General features: G+C 37.9%; 1 protein-coding gene across 1 annotated transcript in view; it reads right to left on the bottom strand.

Annotated features, from left to right (window-relative positions):
• Positions 1-19,319, bottom strand: part of siz (Brefeldin-resistant Arf-GEF family protein schizo) — a 126,144-nt gene extending 106,825 nt beyond the window's left edge. The window contains exon 1 of the mRNA XM_011498479.1: positions 18,986-19,319. Coding sequence (XP_011496781.1) covers positions 18,986-19,263 — 278 coding nt within the window. The 5' untranslated portion in view covers positions 19,264-19,319. The remainder of the gene's footprint in view (positions 1-18,985) is intronic.
• Between the last annotated feature and the right edge of the window lie 1,820 nt (positions 19,320-21,139).

A 21,139-nucleotide genomic window follows, 5' to 3' on the forward strand; every position in this document is an offset into this window, starting at 1 on the left:
GCCCCCCAATCGCCCCACCGCCCCTCCTCCTCCTCTATCAACATCGAACTATCTATCTGTACGTAATTATTGTATTCGAGATCGTGCAGAATGTAGAAAAAGGTATTTTCATAACATATAAATAATTTCGCTTAAATAACAAATCCGGTAATTTAGAACAAAATAAGCAAAACGTTAAAGAAAATAAATTATTGTCTCGCCTATTACACAATGTGCAAAAACATCGATATAAATCATGTGATTGTGACGTCATTTGATTATTCACTTTAAACCTATAATTTATCAGCGCTTGAATCTTCCATCGTAAGGTAAACAAGCTTCCTTTAACGGTTAGCAATTTATTGATGAACCGATAAATTTTAAATCAATTTCGTTATTACATCATAACTCAATCTTAAATTATACCAATAGTCCCCGATAGCTTTATCGACAGAGATAGAAACAATAAATAGTTCAAACAAAACAAAACAAAAGAAAACAAAACAAAACAAAACAAAAAAAGAAGAAGAAGCATATCCGCAAACTAAATGATTGGAACACCTACATTTCTCTGCTTTTCAATTTCTTTATATATGCTCTTCGCGGTGGTCCATTGGATTATATTTTTAGAATTTTATGACTGACAAAAATTATACCGGGATTCTCTTTCGTGGTCTTTATAGCTTATCCTGTTAATTTGTAAGTATCGCTCACATAAAAACTAAGTGTCAGATGAATTCTTCAACAATGTATTTTATTTTGCAATAAAGTTGTACGTTATAAGAGTTTGGTATATAAAATATGGACATTGTTTATGATTTTTATTTTAATCAACATATGATATATTCATGTAACTAATAAATTTATTATTAATGATGAATATTTTGTCAAGTAAAACTTATAAGGAAAGGAACATTGTATGCATAATAATATTTAAATATTTATTTTAAATTTTATGGAAAATTTTAACATTAGGCATAAGTTTAAAGCAAACAAATTACCTCGATATAATGACCGATGACAATAGTAATCCAGCATTCTTTTAGAAAGTATGTAAAATAGGTAAGCAAAGAGAAAACTAAATATTTATATACAATTTCTATAATTACTATTTTCATTATCATTGGGCATTATACATCATGCAATGTCATAAATTGTAATCTTTTTTTCCAACTATGTAGATGACGCGTAACCTAAATATTCGCACGATTTCTACTCTCAGTTTTACAAATTTCAAGCGCATGTTCATAATAACTCATTGTCACCCTTTCTTCATTTCATATTAGAACAATGTACTCTAACAATCTCTAACAACCGCGCCATTATTAAATAACTATTTAATCATTATAGTTAATGTTTGGGTAGGTTGGTGTGCGTGCGTGCACGTGTACTGCTTATATGAAATTTGATGTTTACAATTGATTTTTTTTTTTTTTTTTTTTTTTTTTTTTTTTTTTTTTTTTTTTTATGAAACTTTGACAAAATAATTGGATTATAAATTATTAACGATCAATAAGATTAATACATTTTGTTTTATTATATTATTATTATTATTATTTACAAACTAATTTTCATGATGTTACTTCATTGAAACTTTGATTCTTTTTGTAAATTCATTCGTCATTTAATAATAAATATTCATATTTGAGCAATATGAATCGATACAAATACTTTGTTTTAAAAATAAAACGAAATATAATGAAATACATTACACGTCTCTGGAAATTATACAAAATATTGCTAAACCTGTTCCTGGAAATACTCGTGTACATTATTATTATTTTAAACGTTAATCAGAGGATTTCCAAAGACAATTCGAAAAGTCTGCAAGCACTTTCCAATAGTTTCTTATCAAATTTCGTATTATTAACAGTAAGTATAAAAATTCTGTAATTCGAAAGTTATTTATAATATAAATAATCCAAAGCGCATGAATAAGCAGAATGCAATTCGCATCTTTTTTACCAAATTGCAATCAATAATGATAAAGAGTTGAGCAACTAAATTTATTTTATAAAGAATTCAATGGCACATTTGATAAGTAAGTAATATGCAGATTACGGAAATAACTTATTGATTTTGGACACTTTTATTGGAGCTCGTAAAAAGAACTTCAAGAACGTATCGTTTTGTTTCTCCAAATAATATAACAGTTTGATGCAAAAAAATTTTAATCTGAATTTTCAAATACTGAGTCAGCATTTTCATGATTATATTCGATTTTAAATTTAAATTTTAAAATGGTTTAATTGCAATGGCGATTATCTAGCTTAAGGAGTAGAAGAAACTTTGCATGAAATTTTCGAGCTCTAAATATTTCATCTCAAATCTCTTAAATTACTAAAGATTTTCACCCTTAATAAATAATTTCCTGATTTTAAACATATTGTACACGTTAATTCTCTCTCTCTCTCTCTCTCTCTCTCTCTCTCTCTCTCTCTCTCGCTATATTAAGAACAAAAATCCATCTTTGCCCCTGTTAATTAAATTTCCAATTGGTGGTAAAATGGCACCGATAAATTCCTCTCGCGTCCTTATCCGAGCGCGAATAATACCCAAGAGTAACGGAGACTGACTCCTCGTTCACGAACTAACGTCGATTGAACTTGGCCGTAAGCTCTCGCGGGACTTGGCCCAACGGCTCTTATTCGCTCCAGTCTCGGGAATTACTTAGCCGCTTGCACGAAGAACGTGGAGGACAGCCGGCGCGAACATTAGTGTGAGCGCCTTTTAAGTAAGTTCCCGTGTCGGACGCCGCTGGACTTGCACCTAGGAAAACAAGCATCGGCCAGACACGTGTGCGGGAAAGTCTTGCAGACGAGCGCCAGATGCCTGAAGGATTGCCGACTGACTACCAGCTGTAGTAAGTGCACCACTCTCACAATGGACGCAACAGCAGACACAATCCCCCCCCCTCTCGCTATCTTTAGCTATCTCATTTTTCTTAAGGGGTCGGTGTCAGCAAAACAATGGTACGATGAGATGGTCGTGAGCCGATGTCCTACGATCGTAGCTTCTTTATTTTCCTGGCGCCCTTTATCCTCCCCCCTTCCTCCCCCAACTCGGGCATCGGAAACCAAAGACCGACGATATTTGCTTGTCTCTTGCGTATGGGTCGGTGAGAGGAGTGGAAAGTTACATTCCGTAGGGATGTCCAAGCTGATTTTATCTCTTTTGCATCGAGTAAAGCAGGCTCTGCGACTATCATAGAGACAATTCCACGATTGCAAACAAATTCCAAAAATACTCTACACGATGGAACAATGTAGCTTCTACGTTCATTTATGCGTGTTTGCATTACGGCACTTTCCACATAAACTGCGGCCTATTTCATACCCAAAAACGATAAAAAAAAAGAAGAGAGAGAGAGAGAGAGAGAGAAAGAGAGAGAAAAAAAAGTTGCGCCAAAGTTATAAATCACTAGAGTCGACACTCAACATTCAACGGTAACAAATTGCTTCAAAAATTAAACGCTCATTGCTAGAAAGAAAAAGTCGAGTTTGTAATGCTCCAAAAACGGGGAGTCGTGTCCGTGTCGCATGAATTTCTTGAAAAACGGAGAGCAACATTTTGTTGACGGCCTGCTTCAAAGCACCAAATTCATGTGTCGCCTTTAATAACACCACGTGTTTATAATTCTCGAAAAGATTTTTATTACTTCGAATCTAAATACAGAAGGTTTTGCGCTCGTCCTCCTTAATAGGCTTCATTCGGCGAATATGGACGACGAATGTCGCTGGATCCCGAAAAGTCGTTGACTAACGCACGCAGTGCCTGATCGTACCAAAAAGCCACGTCTGTCCTGTTCGAGGCGAGCGGAAAAGAAAGGCCTGCATTATGTATCAGGCGCAAAGTCGTTGTTGGTCGATACTATTGATTACGAAGCCAAAAGGGGACGGCGGAGCTCATGTGTTATGCGCAGTATCGGACTGCACGCTCGATACAAGCTTGACACGACGATAACCGTTATCAGTCTACCTCATCCGCGAATTTTTCTATTTTATGTTTTCTTTCGCGCGCGCGCGCGCGCGCTCACACACACACACACACACACACACAAACATCTATCTCTTCCTACCCCATCCAACTAACTTGTGCCGACGGATGATACAATGCGAGAAAACTGAAGTTGTGCACATCGTTGTTTATCTAATAGTCGAGCTTTTGAAAGAGGAAGCACGGCGGATGGTCGTGGCGCTCGATTATCATTCGCTCGTTCTCGGCTAATTAATTTCCAACTGCCAAAAGCAACGACGCACGATAGACCAAGACACAGTCGCTACGGACGTGGCCGATGTTACTTAAAATACTGTATGTTATTGGCCGAGTGAAAAGAGGAGGCGCCCAAAGAAGAGCATCAAAAGCTTATTGCGCCTTACTGAGTCGAGCGATCGCCGTAATTAATCTTCACGTGCTTAAATCCTTTTAATTTAATCAGACTTTGACGACGCGCGTCGCCGAGGGCATAGGACCGAATTGACTCGGCATGATGTAACGTCCGAGAGAGAGAGAGAGAGAGAGAAACAAAACGACTCTTTTTCTCGTTTCGATAGATTGCGCTCGACGTACCTGGGTTCTCGCGGTAAAAAAGCAAAATCGCCGAACGAGAATGAGAGTGGTGGTGGTGACCTTTAAGGTCGCGATAGACGAACAACGGGAGAGTTTGTTTTCGGGCGAATCCGGGCAGGATTAGAGATGGCGGGAAGAAACCGGTCGCACGAGTTCGATGTGGAATGTGAGCATCGTCCCATCCTCCTCCGGCCTCTCACTCGCCCCATGCCAGAGCAACTTGCCGGGATCCTGGCCAAGGTTGCCCCGATTTTTGGTCGTGAGAATGAGGCGCTCGATACGTATTGATGGGGTCGTAAGTATGTAATGTAAGAATATGATGCATTTTGAAATGCATTTTTGAATTTACGCCAATGAAATGACGCCTGATGAAGTGCGTGCAACTTGTAGTCGCGGCTCAAACATTGTCGGATATCGTCGGTCGGATAGTTATTGCGAATCTTAAAGTGTATGCTGCCAATTACGTGGAATGGTCGTGTTTGAATGGGAAGTCGAAAGAATAATATAGATTAGGTGTGTGTATATTTGAAAGGATGTGCTGCCATTAGTATGCGGTCACTTTTTCGTCGACGGTTGAAATTGTCGTTGTTGTTATTGTCGTTGTTAAATATGTATATTTAGTTGCCTCTGGATATTAAATTTAATAACATGAAAGCCCGCCGCTTTGGAACGTAAAGAGATTTTTTTTATTAAAACTGTGTTATTTCGTATCGCTTAACACTTCTAGTCTCGATACATATAAACGAAATATGAAGCTCAATTGTGGGTTGACAAGTGCTTAATTCCGGCAACAAAACAAAAACAAACAAACAAACAAACAAAAACAAATAAAAAACAAAAAAAAAAAACAAAAAAAATAATTTAAAAAAATGCTTCGTTATTCTCGATAAAAGAAACATTAATTGAAATATCAATTGGCTGCGCTTGCAATGCTCGCCTTTTTAGCAACCGCGATCCCATCAAAAAAGCAAAATTTGGTTAAATGTCAGGACTTTTATAAACATTACAATTTTAATCCACGCATATTCAATACATTTATTATTGTTGAAAGATCAAAATGCACATTAAAATTCAATAGTAACAATAAAAAATTCTACATTAATATTCGGCCATAAATCTAGATTGATAATGTTTCCATATCGACGTGGCAGAATAAATTCATTAGAAAACTTAAATGATTTTATGTGCTTAATATTGATAGTACTGTGAAAGATAAAAAAAAAAAAAACCAGTGTTTTACGATTTGATACAAAGTGCAAATGCTTCATGAAAGAACTTGGCAATTTCAATTGCAAACTGACCATATATGATACATACCAATTCAGCATTCGAAAAAGGACGATTATAATATTTTAGCAAAAAACGAGAATACTATATGTGTAACATTCAATTACACTTTGAGGGGAAAAGTGATGTACACGCAGACTTTATGTAATTATTGCACTACATATGAGCGCAGAAATCGCGAATGTAAACGCGTTGCGCGAGAATGTAAATACGACGTCCTCTCTTTCTCAAGGCAAGCACTTTTCTTTCTCTCTCACTGCTACTACCTCAGACCGAATTAACGTTATACACTAAAGGTCAAGTTTAAGAATATACTAGATTTCTGTCTCTCTCTCTCTCTCTCTCTCTCTCTCTCTGACTTCTCCCTCCCCCACCTCAATGTTATACTTATTCGTTCTCCTTTACTTGCAACTACTCAAAGCCCTAATTATCTTCATGGGGATTAATAAGTATAACGACACAGTAAGCAAGTTCATATATGCGTGCGACTAACACGGCTCGCTTGTTTCATTTTATTCTATGCGGTGGGAACGTCCTGTCTTTTCTTCATACTCTATACTTCTCTTTCACTCTATTAACATTTCTCTCTCTATATCTCTCTCTTCTCTCTCTCTCTCTCTCTCTCTCTCTCTCTCTCTCTCTCTCTCTCATTATCCTTCTATTTCTTCACTTATTTCAGCATGCTATCCGTACAGCGCGTTTTATGAGTTTTCTATTTTCATTTCAACTTTTTTTTTGCAGATTTTAGTTCATACATTTGTACACGCCGAGTTGATTTATTTACACATTCACAAACTCTCAAAGAATCATAATAAGTCATTATCAAATCTTATACTTTACCAGGTGGTATTATTATTTTACAATTAGTAAGGGATTAATGTACGTACGTATTATAATTACAAGCATCTATAATAATCAATGAATTTAATGTCGTTTAGGTAGGAATAATAATCTATTATAATGAACAATAATAATGGATTAATTTTATTTACATTTATTACGATGTCTAAGATTAATTTTTCTTCGATCAAGAAAATTCATCGAGTCGATAGTGTAATGCAATATCTTCACTATTGTTTAATCGAAATCTATTACTTATCTAATAATAAAATATTAAAATTATAAAATTAGAATTATATTTACATAATTTAGGTAGATAAAAATACATTTGCGAAAAAAAGGAAATTTTATATCGCATTCATTTTCTTGTTAGTTTCTTCGTATTAATTTATACGTTAAAATCGTGATATTAGTTGAATTTAGTTTTTACACGTAAAGATTATTAATTTTTTAAAAACAAACAATCTTATAATGTAAAAAGTATTAACATGTAATTATATTTTCATTAAAATTCAATATTATTTGCGCTCCGTTTCTTCCTGGTAAGTTACAAAAAATTACAAATCAATTATTCTTTCTAAATGATTCGTACAACTCACACTTAGCCGTTTAAAGTGACAATATTATGTTCCATACAAGTTTTCTTCTTAATTTTCTCTTATCAATTCTTATTAATTCTCACGTTGTCGCACAAAAGAAAATTTATTTAAAGTATCGATAAATTTTCAAAAGACTATTTTATTTGCCGGGGCATAAGATCTCGTCTTTATTTCCACACTCATCAAGTTAAACCAGTTTCTCTTTACTTCTCTCATTACACACATTTATACATCCCTCTTCATTTCCACAATTTCATTCCGCCTCACTCTACTTCCCTTGCACACACGCGACTCATTTCACTCGACATACGTGCTTTCCTCACTTTCTTTCAAGATATATGGCGCAGACCGCCCTTAAAATTTTCTTTACGGACTGTATTTCTGCTCTTCAAGCTACCTTTGGCTGTCGACGAATCCGTCCTGTATACAAAAGCGAACTGCATCGTCTCCGTTCTCGTTTGTCTCACCGCACTTTGGACAATTGAATCGAAAGCATGTGACAGAGCAAAAGCGCTGCGGAATTTTCCAGCTACAAGATTTCTTTCATTACGTCGGATTGAATCAAGGAACGGCGGAGAGAAAAGAATTTTTAACAGACTGCTTTTTTTTTGCGTCTTAAAGAATAGAAAAGTGATGAAGAGTAATTATATCGGGAGAAGAAGAAGAAAAAAACAAAGAATAATTGAGGCAGGCGACGCTCATTATATAGCGATATTCGGAAGTTAAGTTGGCACGAGTCGAGAAAATATAACGAGAGATATAAAACGATACCAATGTCATTAATGCTTTTGTTTAATCTCAAAAGTTTTTCCTTTCTTATTCATGTAATTTTTAATGGGAGCTAAAAGTGATGATGTAAGCAGATGTAATACAAAACGAATAAGCTGCATCGAACACGCTCTATTGGTTAGAGTTCTTTGTCAGTTTTTATCATTTTACATATTAGAGCTAATGACATTATCAGCTTTAATATTGACGGAATGTCACACGTTCTAGGTCGAGAAACAAGTGTATTATTATTCACTATTAATAATTATGATATATGTATGCACTATTTAAATTATATGTATACGTGTTTCATGATGTAATGAATTACAGAAAAACATCTGCGAAGTGTTAAAGGAATTGAAAAATTGAAGTGAATTATTTCTGAACTACTTATTCACATTGAAGCTACAATATGTCGAATAAAATAAAAATTTTTACTTAATAAACTTAATAATTGCATAAGCTCTTACTAGAAAATTACATTTCCATAAAAATTATCTTTAAGTAATACATGGCACAATAACATTGTAATAAAAACATATTTAATTAAAATTCATTCCTTAATATTAAAGATAAATCTCTAAGAATTAACGAGCGAAAAGTTGAATTAATTAGGTTTTAATTAGTAATAAACATTAATAGTTAAAGTTCATCAGCGATTCAACGCTGCATGTAATCACCGAATGAATTATGTTTTACTCAATAAATATTAATACTTCAACAGTACATAAGGTTAATTTGAATTTTAACAGTATTGCAAAGAATGCAGTACCACGTATGAAATAAATGGTAAATAATTTATCAATTTACATTGACTAATTATAAGAATAAAAAAGCGTACATATAAACATAAAGTTAGTTTATTATATTTGACTTTAATTTCATTTTCGTGTAATAAAGTTCATTGCAATTGATAACATACTACAGTAATGTTGACCGATTATAAATATTTCGTTCGACTAATTCTCTGAAATTATAATCTTCTTCAAAGCGTCGCCGAATTATAATAAAAATTATTTAAATTTATATAATATATTGTTAATAAAATTAAATTCATGAATATTATAGGCACATTTTGTAATTATAATTAATAATACACTTATATGAAATTCTTTATTTGTTATAAAAAATATTGAATTTTTAAACAATTTAAAAAAAAAACTCCTTTTATATGCCAAAATGAATTGATTTTCGTCCGTAGCGACGCCCGAGCACGATGACACGAAGATGCCTGTGATATACTAAAAAAAGAGAGAAAATTATGAGTAATTGTACGATGACGTGACGGAAAATCCGAATATTCTCCCGATAAGGCAAAAAATATATTCCTCGCAATGAATGTATTGTGACATATTCGTGCAAGGGGAAAGTATTGAGAATTTTAAATCAGAATCGAGTCGGGTGAAGCTGCACGAAGGTCTCCAAAAAATGTTAGCTATATGATGAGGACTGTGAAAAAAAATTTTGTTGAAAATGTACAGCGCGTATCCGTCTACCTAAATCCACTTTCTTTATTCAACGTACGTTTAATAAATGTGTTAAATTGTATTGAAATACTTTTCACTAAATGATCATTCATAAATACACACTAATACACATCGATACAACTATAATACATAAATATAATATATATTACTATACTAAAGATTTTATAAGTACAATTGAATACAGAAAATATATTAATGTTTTAATCAATTAAGCGTACAAGAAAAATCATCACAGCTGATTGCGAGTTATTATTAATAATTTGCATTCATTTATTCGCAGCAATAATATAAAATATTATCATTATCTGACATTACTCGATTCGGAAGAATAAAAAGAGTTCATACATGATTTAATGTAAATTTTAGTGTACAATAATCTATATTTATAAGAAAAAATACTATTACATTTTGAATTGACAAATTTTATTAAAGCTAGGAAAAATGTGTCTAAAAGTTACTCGGCAAAAACTAAATATATCCTCATGGTTGGGAGAGGATTAAATCATTGAGATTAATGGCCTAAATAAGAATTTTAATATGCTAAATACATTTAAAGACATTAATAGAATATCAACCTCAGTAAAAATGAAATAAAAATATAAGAAAAAAATGCGAGTAATATTACATTTTGAACAATATACAGATTTTTATTTTTCTAATACGTCCTATAAATTCAGCTATTTTTACGAAATTTTCAAAAATAACAAATACGAAGAATGGTACTAACATCTAATACATTCCTACCTACTTCTTTGTTTATAAACTATATATATATATATATATATATATATATATATATATATATATATATATGTACCTGAAACACAAACACTATACACTTATATATATCAGTACCTGAAAATCAAGTACTATGAACTCTCGGGGAAAAAATAAATAAATAAACCATTTGTATTTGTATAATAAAATAAGGAAATACATAAAAAGTTAATCTGTAAAATGCCAAAATGTTTTTGTATGATGATAATTATTAACGTTTGCGCCGCCGAAACTGTTGAAATAATTTGAGACAATAGTATTGAGTATTAATAGAATAGAGAGAATAACAGAATATTATAACATATAAATATTTTCATAAATATAGGCTAAAATATAAAATTTTCACACACGTGTGTTCAATATTAAGATAAAGAATATAAATTCAATAAAAATTCAATAGTAAATTTGATTGAATAAAAACGATATTGCTAACAAATTCTGGCTAAACTAGATATTAAAATAAGAAATTCTTATTGTTGTTTTTTTTCTTTTACAAACTTTACGAGTTTTACTCAGTTAAATAGAATGTAATCAAATTCTTCCTGAAAAATACGATAATATAATGTAATATAATGCATCTCAATCTATGATTATCTTGTAATGTTTATATATGCTGTAAAATAATACGCAACCAAAATAATATGAGAAAGTCATCAAGAAATCATTAATCTAAAAATCTAAGACGTTAAAAGGAGCACACAAAACTTATCGCATTTGTCCACTGATAGGTAAAGCGACCATCGAACCTTATTATTTATCGAGCTTGTTTAAAAAATAAATAATAACGAGCGTGTATAAGGCGTTTTTTGCGCTGAAAAGTACGAAAGAAGCCTAATAATCAGGCTTACCAACGGTACGCCGCCCGATTCGCATTCATAACGTCTCTCGTTCATCGAGCGAAAGGGAATCGTGAAAAAAAAAAGTGAGAGCGGCGATCTCCATTCGGTTCGGCTCCCCACGACCATAAATCAATCGAGCTTTTGAAATTTGTCTCTCCGCAAGGAGATTCATGGAGGTGCAGCGTCGTCGCGTAGGACGAGTACACGCCACTTAATCCTGTACGCGCTCTCTATCACTCTCCCGCATCTCTCGTTGACTCTCCTCCCCTCGTTGACGATTCCGCGTTTGCGCAACGACAGCACAGTGCAAGCCTCGCCCGCATTCTTTTTTCAGCGTGGGACGATTAGCGGATGGCGATTAGAACTGAACGGACGGAAGTCAGTTAAGATGACTTTTCATGCGGATCGTAATTTCTTGCCAATTGGCAAATCCGATCGCTCGAGCCCGTAATTTATCAGTGCACATTCCGAATGTATTTCCTGACGTTGATTAGAGCGCCCATTCGCTTACCAATGCTATTCGAACCACTTGGCTCCCTCGGGCAAACGAGCCACGCGAATTTGGACTTAAGACGATGGCCGAAGGCTTGAGCAATACTAACTGACGCCTGTTTGCTTATTTTGTTTGTGTATGCGTGTGCGCGCGCGCGTGTATGCGTGCGTAAGCGTGTTTGTGTGCGTATGCTTAGCTTCGAGACGAAAATTAAGCGAGATTAATGGAGAGCTAAGACGCAACCTATTGCTCTTTATTTAATAACTTAAATATTTCTTACATGAGAATTAAAGGGGGGGGGGGGGGGGAGTACATTTTCAAGTGTATGGCATTGAGCGTAAAATCGTTGGCTACGAGTTACCTGGAACTTCTTTTTATCCCAATATCTCATTTAAGATGACACGACGATAAGCTTGACCTTACAATTTAAATAAACATCTCCTAATTGTTTGTTTGTCTAACAAATTATCAAACATTGTTCTATCGTGTAAAATCTCGTAATAGTTTCAACATAATTCTTCCTTACGATACAAATTCATAATCAAGAGCATAAATTTGTATATGCTCGTATTTTTATGCTCCATGTATTCGTCCTCTTATTGTCCCGGCATTAAGCCTAAAATATAATTGTTCTTATGATCCTTGTTGGCCAAGGTCCTCGATCGTTCTCAATTTAAAACAATGACTTCTCTTTACCTTATAACTTAGCACGTTGTTCTCCGCTGGAATAAAAATCAGCTAAGAAAACAAAGTTCTCGAGAAATCATGGCCTGCTTCTTCGGAAAAAGGCCAAAATGAGTTATATTGCTCTGGTGTAAGCACGCATGAAGAAAAAAAAGAAAGAAAAAAAAAGAGGAAAAAAAAAAGAATAAAAGAAAGAAAGTTAGAGCCGTGACTTCCAAACACGGTGTGATTTACGTCAATCATCATGGGGCACACATACTTCGTCGAAGCTTTCGCAACAACAAATCAAATAACAAGTTTTTCTCCCATCCCCATCCTCTTTCTCCTCTTCACGCTGATCCGCCATCCCTCTATACTTCATTCATTTCATCTTCTTATACTGATATACGTACAGGATACCCAATAAAAAGTAACCTCGCCATTAATGCACTGTTGCTCTAATCTTTATTTGTAAGAAAAATTACGGAATACATGATTAACTTCTTAATCAATCTCCAAGTGGATTATCACAAATGTCACTTTCATACTATTCGGACCTTACGACAATCTACTAATATATAAAACTCTCAATTAGTCTCGTATAAAAATAGAAGTACATTTTATATATCATTAGTTTTGAAGAAAAGAAAAAGTAAAGAAAAAAAGGAAAAATGCCTTTCATAAGAATTTTCTCAGAGATTAACTTCGGCTTAAATAAGAAGCTTATGTAAATATGAAGTTAAGATTTGGAAGCAAACTAATGTCATAAGAATGAAGATATGCATCTTAAAGTACTTAATACCTAATATGTAAGCCTAAATAAAGTCTACATAATTGCACATAATCCGAATTGATGTAATTTCTTTCTTTACGTTGTCAGAAATATTATTCACGGATTAATAGATTACATTGTGCACAATCATTACACTGCACGCGTGCGCAAGCGCATGCACGAATTCATTTTATAAGATACATTTCGTTTTTGAAGAAATATTATCATGAAAGTTTCCGGTTAGTTTGGCATTTTAAGAGCTCGTCGAGATCGAATAACGCACGAGTTAAACTTTGCCTCCCAACTATACTCGAAATGACATTCCTACACATCGTCACGGATGTCTCGATGTAAGTAAATAGAGCATCCAGTAGTCCGGTACCAGGTACTGTGTAAGGCGTTTGGTAATATTTTGCGTCAACAACGCAACTTTTTACCGGCAACTTGTCATCGTTTACCCGATATAAGGATACGTACGATATAACCGGCTATCGTATTTGGGTATGTGCAACTACATCGTCATGTATTGGAAAATTGCCATTCGTGACCTCATATACGCGTTAATAAATAATTTGAATTGGTAAATTGACGATAAGTAACCGTCGATAGGCGTAAGTAAATCCCCATTGGTTTCACAAGCACTCAAAAAAATGCATTAAAAACAAAAACAAGACAAAACAGACAAAATAAATAATAAAACCCTATCTCAGGTGGTACAATCCTACGTATTACCTATAAATATAATCGAACGAACGCTGTTGTTTATTCTGAATTTGTAAATTAATTTACTGGCGTGGTAATAACGACGTACAGATTTTATCGAGATTTTGTCGAGTTACAAGCTCTATATTTATAAATATACGTCACGAATAATCCATCGCGAGAGCTCGTCGTAGCCATATTTATCAGGTTTCTGGCTCTTTTTTTTTTTTTTTTTTTTTTTTTTTTTTTTTTTTCGCGAAACAGCCTTTGAAAAGTGGGACAACAAATCCGCGAAACAGCCTTTGAAAAGTGGGACAATGGCAGGCATTAGTTTTCGAGGGATAACCACTTTTTGAAGAGGCACTTGCCGCGCCAACGGCAAAAGCGAGCGAAAGAAGAAAGCCAGAAAGCCCGAAATCCCTAAGTATTCAAATAAACAGAACTGGACTGGCATACGGCACGGTCACTTGGCGCGATTCGACCACTAGACGAACACCAAGTCGAGCTCGCGCTTTTATCCCTCGCAAATTAAGGCAAATTCGCGTGGCGAAACGGAGCCTATAAACCAATTACCCAAGTGCCAGCCAACAAGCTCGACTTAAACGGCTCGCGATATTCCACGTGCCCGCCAATATTCGCCCCCGCAGTCTTAGCGGAGCTCCGAGGCCGTGCATTTGCAGCGACGCCCTCAACCTTAATGGCACTAGCTGGCAAAAATGAGCGACCCGTGAATAAGAATCGAGAAGAGAGGTGTTTTTCCGCCATGAGGCACACGCGCCTTCGTTACTAGTGTCGCATGTGCGTATGGGCGAGTGGTGTGAGGGAGCGAGAGGCCATCATAACTCATAGCTGGAAGCACGAAACTCGCTGGAATCCGAAGACGCGGTTTCGAAAGCATCCACGCTAATCATTATTTCGTAGTTGTACATTTTCATGGGATGTCGGCTGATCGCCTTCTACGTCAAATGGAATCGCTCGCGCGATCGATAACTAAACGAGATGCTCAAATTTGTTACTTATGACATTCCGTTATTGCTTATTATCGTTACGAATGACTTAAGAGAAAGTGATTCCCAGGCGGAGGAAGTAAGTGCGATATTTCTAAGGAGTTTTTCCTATGTAATGGAATAATGATATTGTTAATGGCAAAAATTAGAAGCATTAGGCATCATTGATCACTGCAAGATTTACATGTATTATTATTTATTATAAACAAAAGCTCACTTTCGTATACTAAATTTTATTTGAAAGTCGTGAATAAGAATATTAGTTATATTAAAAAAAAAAAAAAAAAAACAGCAGAAAGGGGAAAAAGACTCAATACGTTGACACGTAAAATGTAACGAGTGAAATTCATGAATTGTCTTTCTTTATGGATGAAAGAGATTATTAACAATGCGATATAATTATAAACACATTCGTGAATAATTGATATTATTTAAGGAATCAGTTTCCATGGTGCAATGTTAATTACGAATTCTTGCTTACAAGAATTGCATAACATAATTTACGAATAGTTATCCTTGATTGGTTAATTATAGATCTCGCCTGGAATGCCATATGGAACATAAAATCTAACCATATAGAGGCAATATATTTGAATTTATTCGAGCAGCATAAAACTATTGATTAATTTGAAAATTTATTCGACCAATAGGATGAATTTATTATTCCAAAAAGCCGTATATGTATAACTATGCCTATAAAGTAAAAAAAAAACATTATTTATAAAGTTCGATCGGTAGATAAATAACGAGAAATCGCGCAATCAGGCTTCTTTAAATATAATTGAACAAATAGATATATATATATATATATATATATATATATATATGCGCTTTTCGTTTATGACCCTCGGGATACGCGGGCATTATTACCATGAAAAATTGCAAAATCATTGGTTTCCAATAGTGGACTCCCGCGAAATCACAATGCTTATACCGCAATCGTTGCATTAACTTTGTAAATACGATAGGTTTTGCCGATAAGGCACGGATCGACAGGTCGAGCTCGCCATCTCCTACGTCACTCGGCCCGAGACCCCAAAACACAAAAGCAACTACGAGACAAGCATAAATATATCATAGAGCTCGACTTTCTTAACAATAGAGAGAAGACGTTCGACGTCGGCCGATCGCGCGCTTTTTACAAGCAGCACCGCGAATAAATTTCATCAGTCGCAGAAATTGAAGTACTTAGTCCTCGATCCTCGGTCGCCTCGTGGTGGCGAGAGCCATCGGTCTCGAGGACTCGGCCTCCCAGGCGCCGCCGCATTCCAGCGTCGAAGGCCATTGACTCGGGTCCCCGCCCACGCGTACCACCTCTCCCCTCCCCCATTACCCCGTGCCCGATACTATTTTTCACACTCGATTTACGCATCAAAACCGCAGCCTTCCTTGTTTTTAATGCGTCTCTCTCGCGCTTTCCTCCACATGACCGCGACGCCCATTTCCACCGAGGCGATCGTCGAGCCTCGAATCGGCATTAATATCCCGGTAAATTAGTGAAGAGAGCGATGAGGAAATGGACCTGTGACCACCAAACGGCCGCTGATTTATCGTCAACGGTGTTTCGACAGCGTCTCGACAGCGCGGGCGGATGTGCCGCCGCAGGTAGCAATCGCCCGGACTAGAAGGCCCACCGGCTCATTTTCTCGGAAGCGTGGCCAAGTAGCGGACCGTTCGTAAAAGCCACAAGTCGCCGGGGGAGGCTATCTCGGGTGGCCCCCTTCCCTCGCCCCGGAGCCAACGCCCTCGGTGCCCCTTCGTCACTCGTTAGTAGAGTCGCGCGGGTCGTCATTTCCCACGAGGAAAATCCACCTCCACCTTAAGTACGCGCATAATTATGAAAAACCCATAAGCAGGTGGAAATGCAATAGCACCAACGGTCGTGCGCTTGCGCGTGCACGTATAATGAATTCGCCGGGTTAATTGCCATGGTTTTGTTACGTCTTTGTAATTGGTAACGTATGGCGGTGCTCGCGAATCTCCACGGCATCGCCCCGATGATCTTCTGATTTTTCGTCGCGCCGCCGAGGCTAATTTTCAGGCGCTTCAAGACGCTCGCCTCGACCAGGCTTCAGCGGCCGCTCGCCCCAAGACGACTGCGCTACGGCTTCGGGAGCTTCGCTGCGCTTCATCTTGGTGTATCGCGGGGGCGGAGTCAGGCGAGGGCCAGAGAACGTTTAAATGGATTGACTCGGTCTACATCTGTGCTCTAACGCTAGAGAGTTACGAGTGGCCGAACTGCGATGTCGTGTGTTTCTCGCGCCGCTTTACATACATTTTCTGTCTCCCTCTCCCCCTCATTTTCATGTTCTTTTTCTGTTTTCTATTTTCTTTTTTTTACTTTTCATTGGAGGAATGATGCTCCTAATGGACGATTTACTTGTTCTCTTAGCACGCTATAATAAATTTTAATACGGTAATTTAAATATGAGAATAAATAAAAAAAAAAATCTCGTGACTCGTGGCCGTCGATGTTCGATACGCTGATAAACCCGTTAGACCGGCACGTCATTTACATTATAATTATCAAATGGGCGAAACGCAAGGAGCTGCGATATAGGATTACACGTTTACGTTGCTAAGCTTCGTATCTCTGTGCGTGCGTGCGTGCGTGCGTGCGTGCGTGCGTGCGCGCGCGCGTGTATGTAAACATATATTTTTTTTAAATCTCACAACAGCGATCTATTATAAAAGATTTCGTTTGAAGGGTACCAAGCGAACGATTAATAATGATAAAAGGCGTGTATATCCCTACGCCCCGCTATGATGTGGTGGAAAATACATATAACCGCTTGTAATGGAATGGGGAGGACTCACACCAGCTGCTGACTCGAATAAATGTTACAAACCAAGACGAATGGGCATTTCAATAAAATTACTCTTTCCTCCCGCCTTTCCTCTCGACCGAGTTTCATATCCCTCTCTCTCTCTCTCTCTCTCTCTATATATATATATATATATATATAAACCACTAATTGTTCAATCTCTTATCTATTATCGAGGTAAATAATCCTTAATTGAGTAAATATATCATATAGTGCCAAGATGATCAATCATAATATTTATATTATATATAAAAAAGTAAAACCATTTAATTTATCGCTTTCTCTTGACAAATACAAATGCATCTTTTCCTAAACTAACTTACTTACATTTAAGGCTATAACAGTAAACAAACATTTCTTATTTCATGTCTCAAGTGGGCTTTATTAGGGCTTTTAAACGTCAGAGTTTTTAAAATTTCACGCTCACTGTGTGTGAAATGATAGAAATGCGCACAAGTAAGTTTGAAAAAAAAAAAAAATAAATAAAAGCAAACAAACAAACAAAATGGAGATTGGAAAATTGACGGTTAAATTACTTTTGACTTTATTTATTGTGAAATTACGGGCAAACTGAGTAGGCAAAAAGTAGGCAAAAAGTAGGCAAAAAGTAGGCAAAAAGTAGGCAAAAAGTAGGCAACCAGTATAAAGTAAAAGAAATTTAGCAAGGAAATTATAAAGTAATTCATATGCGCTTCTAGAGGCTTCCATAACGCACTCCACCATCCTGCATATAGCGTATGTATAATGCGATAATGGACAATTTTCCGCGTACTTTTTTCTGCAAATATTCAAAACGCTCAGTTAGATTTGATCGGTGGGGGCAAATACACAAATCGTGCACGGCCCTCGAAAATGTTAAAAGTTCTATTAATTTGTACGTCGCTGCACTCGATGAATGAGACGATTAAAAGATAGAGAGAACCGTGCTTGTCTTTTTAAGCTGCTTGTAAATAATGGCAAATGCATGAAAATGAACATGTGTACAGAACCATTGAAGATGCTCCGATATGACAATTTTACCTTCAAATTGCATTTGCAAAAATGGTCGATCGGGCCGACTCGTCGTCGTTAACGGCATAAGAAAAATTGCACTGACACTACGAGGACCAATCCATGGAAACATCGTCGTCGAAAGCTTCCGTAAACACAGCGACGTGGGAATCGTGTTATGGGGGTGGCCGCGGATGAAGACGGATTGGAAGAGGATGAGAAGGCGGGGGGACGGGGAGGAGGAGTAGGTGACGACGATGTCGGCCACCCTCTCCGGTCATTAATCGCGCTTCGAGTGGGAGAAACGTCCGTACGCGGGTAAGACTCGCGAGTAATCGAATCGAGCAAGGACTGCATAAAAATAAACGCCAACGTCGGCGACGCCTACCTGTCGTCCTGCAGCCTCTTGAGGTCGGCCATCTCGAGCTCGAACTTGAATTTCGAGACGTCGCAGAGAAGCGCGTCCCGTTCGCTGATGACCTCCGTGAGCTCGCGCTGCAGCCTCTCGATCTCCGCGTACTGGTGATTAATCAACTGGTTCTTCTCTTCGATCATCGCGTCCACGTCCTCGAGCTCTCTCTCAACGGTGCTCTGCCGCTGCTGCTGCTGCTGCTGCTGCTGCTGCTGCTGCTGCTGCTGCTGCTGCTGCTGGAGCACCGCACTCATCCTTCTAACCTCGGCGAATGTCCGTTAAAAGAATCGGCGCGCGCGCGCGCGCGCGTATGTGATCGAGTGTGCGAGCGAGTGAGTGAGTGAGTGAGCGAATGCAAGCGGTCCGACAAGGGGACCGAGGGGTTTAACGACGAGAAGGGGTGCGGGGTTTGTGAAGGGAGGGATATGGGGGGGGGGTGAAAGGAGGGGCGGGGGAGATGTTGAGGGAAAGAAGGATCGGCTGCGCGGGGTACGGCGGAGCGCGTAGGGGTTAGGGACGAAGGAGGGAACAATCGGCCGGAGCACGTGTGACGGCTACAGTTTTCGATTATGGCTACGGGAACGGCGACGGGAACGGGGATGGAAAGGCTAACCGAGACCCCAGCAACCCTCGCCACGGCTCATCGCGCTCGCCATTTTATGCGCGCGCGACGCGTCTTCCCTTTTTTATCGGTCGCGCGGTTGGCGCGTGATGTAGGATTATTCCTGGCGGCTCGCCGACGAGGAGGACGAGCACCGAGACAACGACTGCTGTAGCAGCTCTCACGCCCGCGACTGCGGCCCGCGGCGACTCCTTGGCGAGTGCATGTGTCGCGCACACAACGTGCGGGAGCTGCGCCGGCGCGACACCGCCACAGAGGGAGACAAGAAGGACGAGGGCGACACCGGACTCGCGGCGATGGCAGCGGCAGCGGTAGCGGCGGTGGCGGTGGCGGTGGCGGTGGCGGTGGCGGCAGCGGCGGCAGCGGCGGCAGTGGCAGTGGCGGTGGCGGTGGCGGTGACGGTGACGGTGACGGTGACGGTGACGGTGACGGTGACGGTGGCGTCTGCTGATGCTGCTTACTCTTGCTCTCGCCTACGAACTCCGGGGCTTAATCGCTCAGGTTCGCGCGGCTGGCCACCACTGGTCGAGGAACCGGCGACTGAAGTCTTGGCGGGCCGCGCGGGGGCGCGAGTGTCGATCCAGGAACTCAAAGACGCATGCGCCGAACCGTCCACCCGTCCGCCCGTCCTGAAGCTTGTCGAAGTCGTCGGTTAAGTGGTTGCCGGCTCGCGCATTCCGGCTGAGTCGTCGGCGAGGAGGAGGTTTTGTTAGCGGGCCAGGGTGTTCCGGAGCGTATTATGTACAAGGTTCGATGTTAACGCTGTCGGATACAACATTCGTGCGTCGCCGCTCGAGTTTTTACGTCTAAGTTACCGCGGCTAATAATACAAATATCATGGAAAATTATTGCTTCGAGTGCACCAATGCTCTCGGCTTTCTCGTTGACTTTCGAAATCTCGTTTTCGCGAACTTGCGTGCTAAATTAAGGAGTATCCGAGGATTTACGTCGTTTTAGATGTTCAATTAACAAGGCGTAAAGCGAGCTTGGGGATCTCAATTGAAAATTACGTACAAATTTTCACTACGCGCAATAATTTAGCGAATAAATGCTTTATGATACTATATTATATTGTAAAATCATGAAATGACGTTTGTTGTGAAAGTTAATGTTCGCACTCGAAACAGTATTATTCGACAGACGATAAAAGTATATTGAGATTGACGTAATATTTTAATACAAAAAGTATTTTGAGAAGTCCTTTTCTAAATGGCATACTTTTTTTTCTTTTTTTTAACAAAATTTACAAACAAATGATAAAACGAAGGAAGGAAGAAAGACCAGAAATAGGAATATTTTTTCCAAAATATAGAACACCAATGAAACAATCCTTCAAATTTCGGAACAATAAAATTATTAGATTAATTACTGATTACCATGAAATTAATATTAAATGAATTAATATTGAATCAAATTATTAATACCTCGAATTCATTACATATTATAAAATGCAATTTTCTTTCATTCTTTGTTGTTGTCTTTATTTGCAACGTGACATTGATATTTTA

Source organism: Ceratosolen solmsi, unplaced genomic scaffold (genome assembly GCF_000503995.2).
Source record: "Ceratosolen solmsi marchali unplaced genomic scaffold, CerSol_1.0 scaffold30, whole genome shotgun sequence".
Lineage (NCBI taxonomy): Eukaryota > Metazoa > Arthropoda > Insecta > Hymenoptera > Agaonidae > Ceratosolen > Ceratosolen solmsi.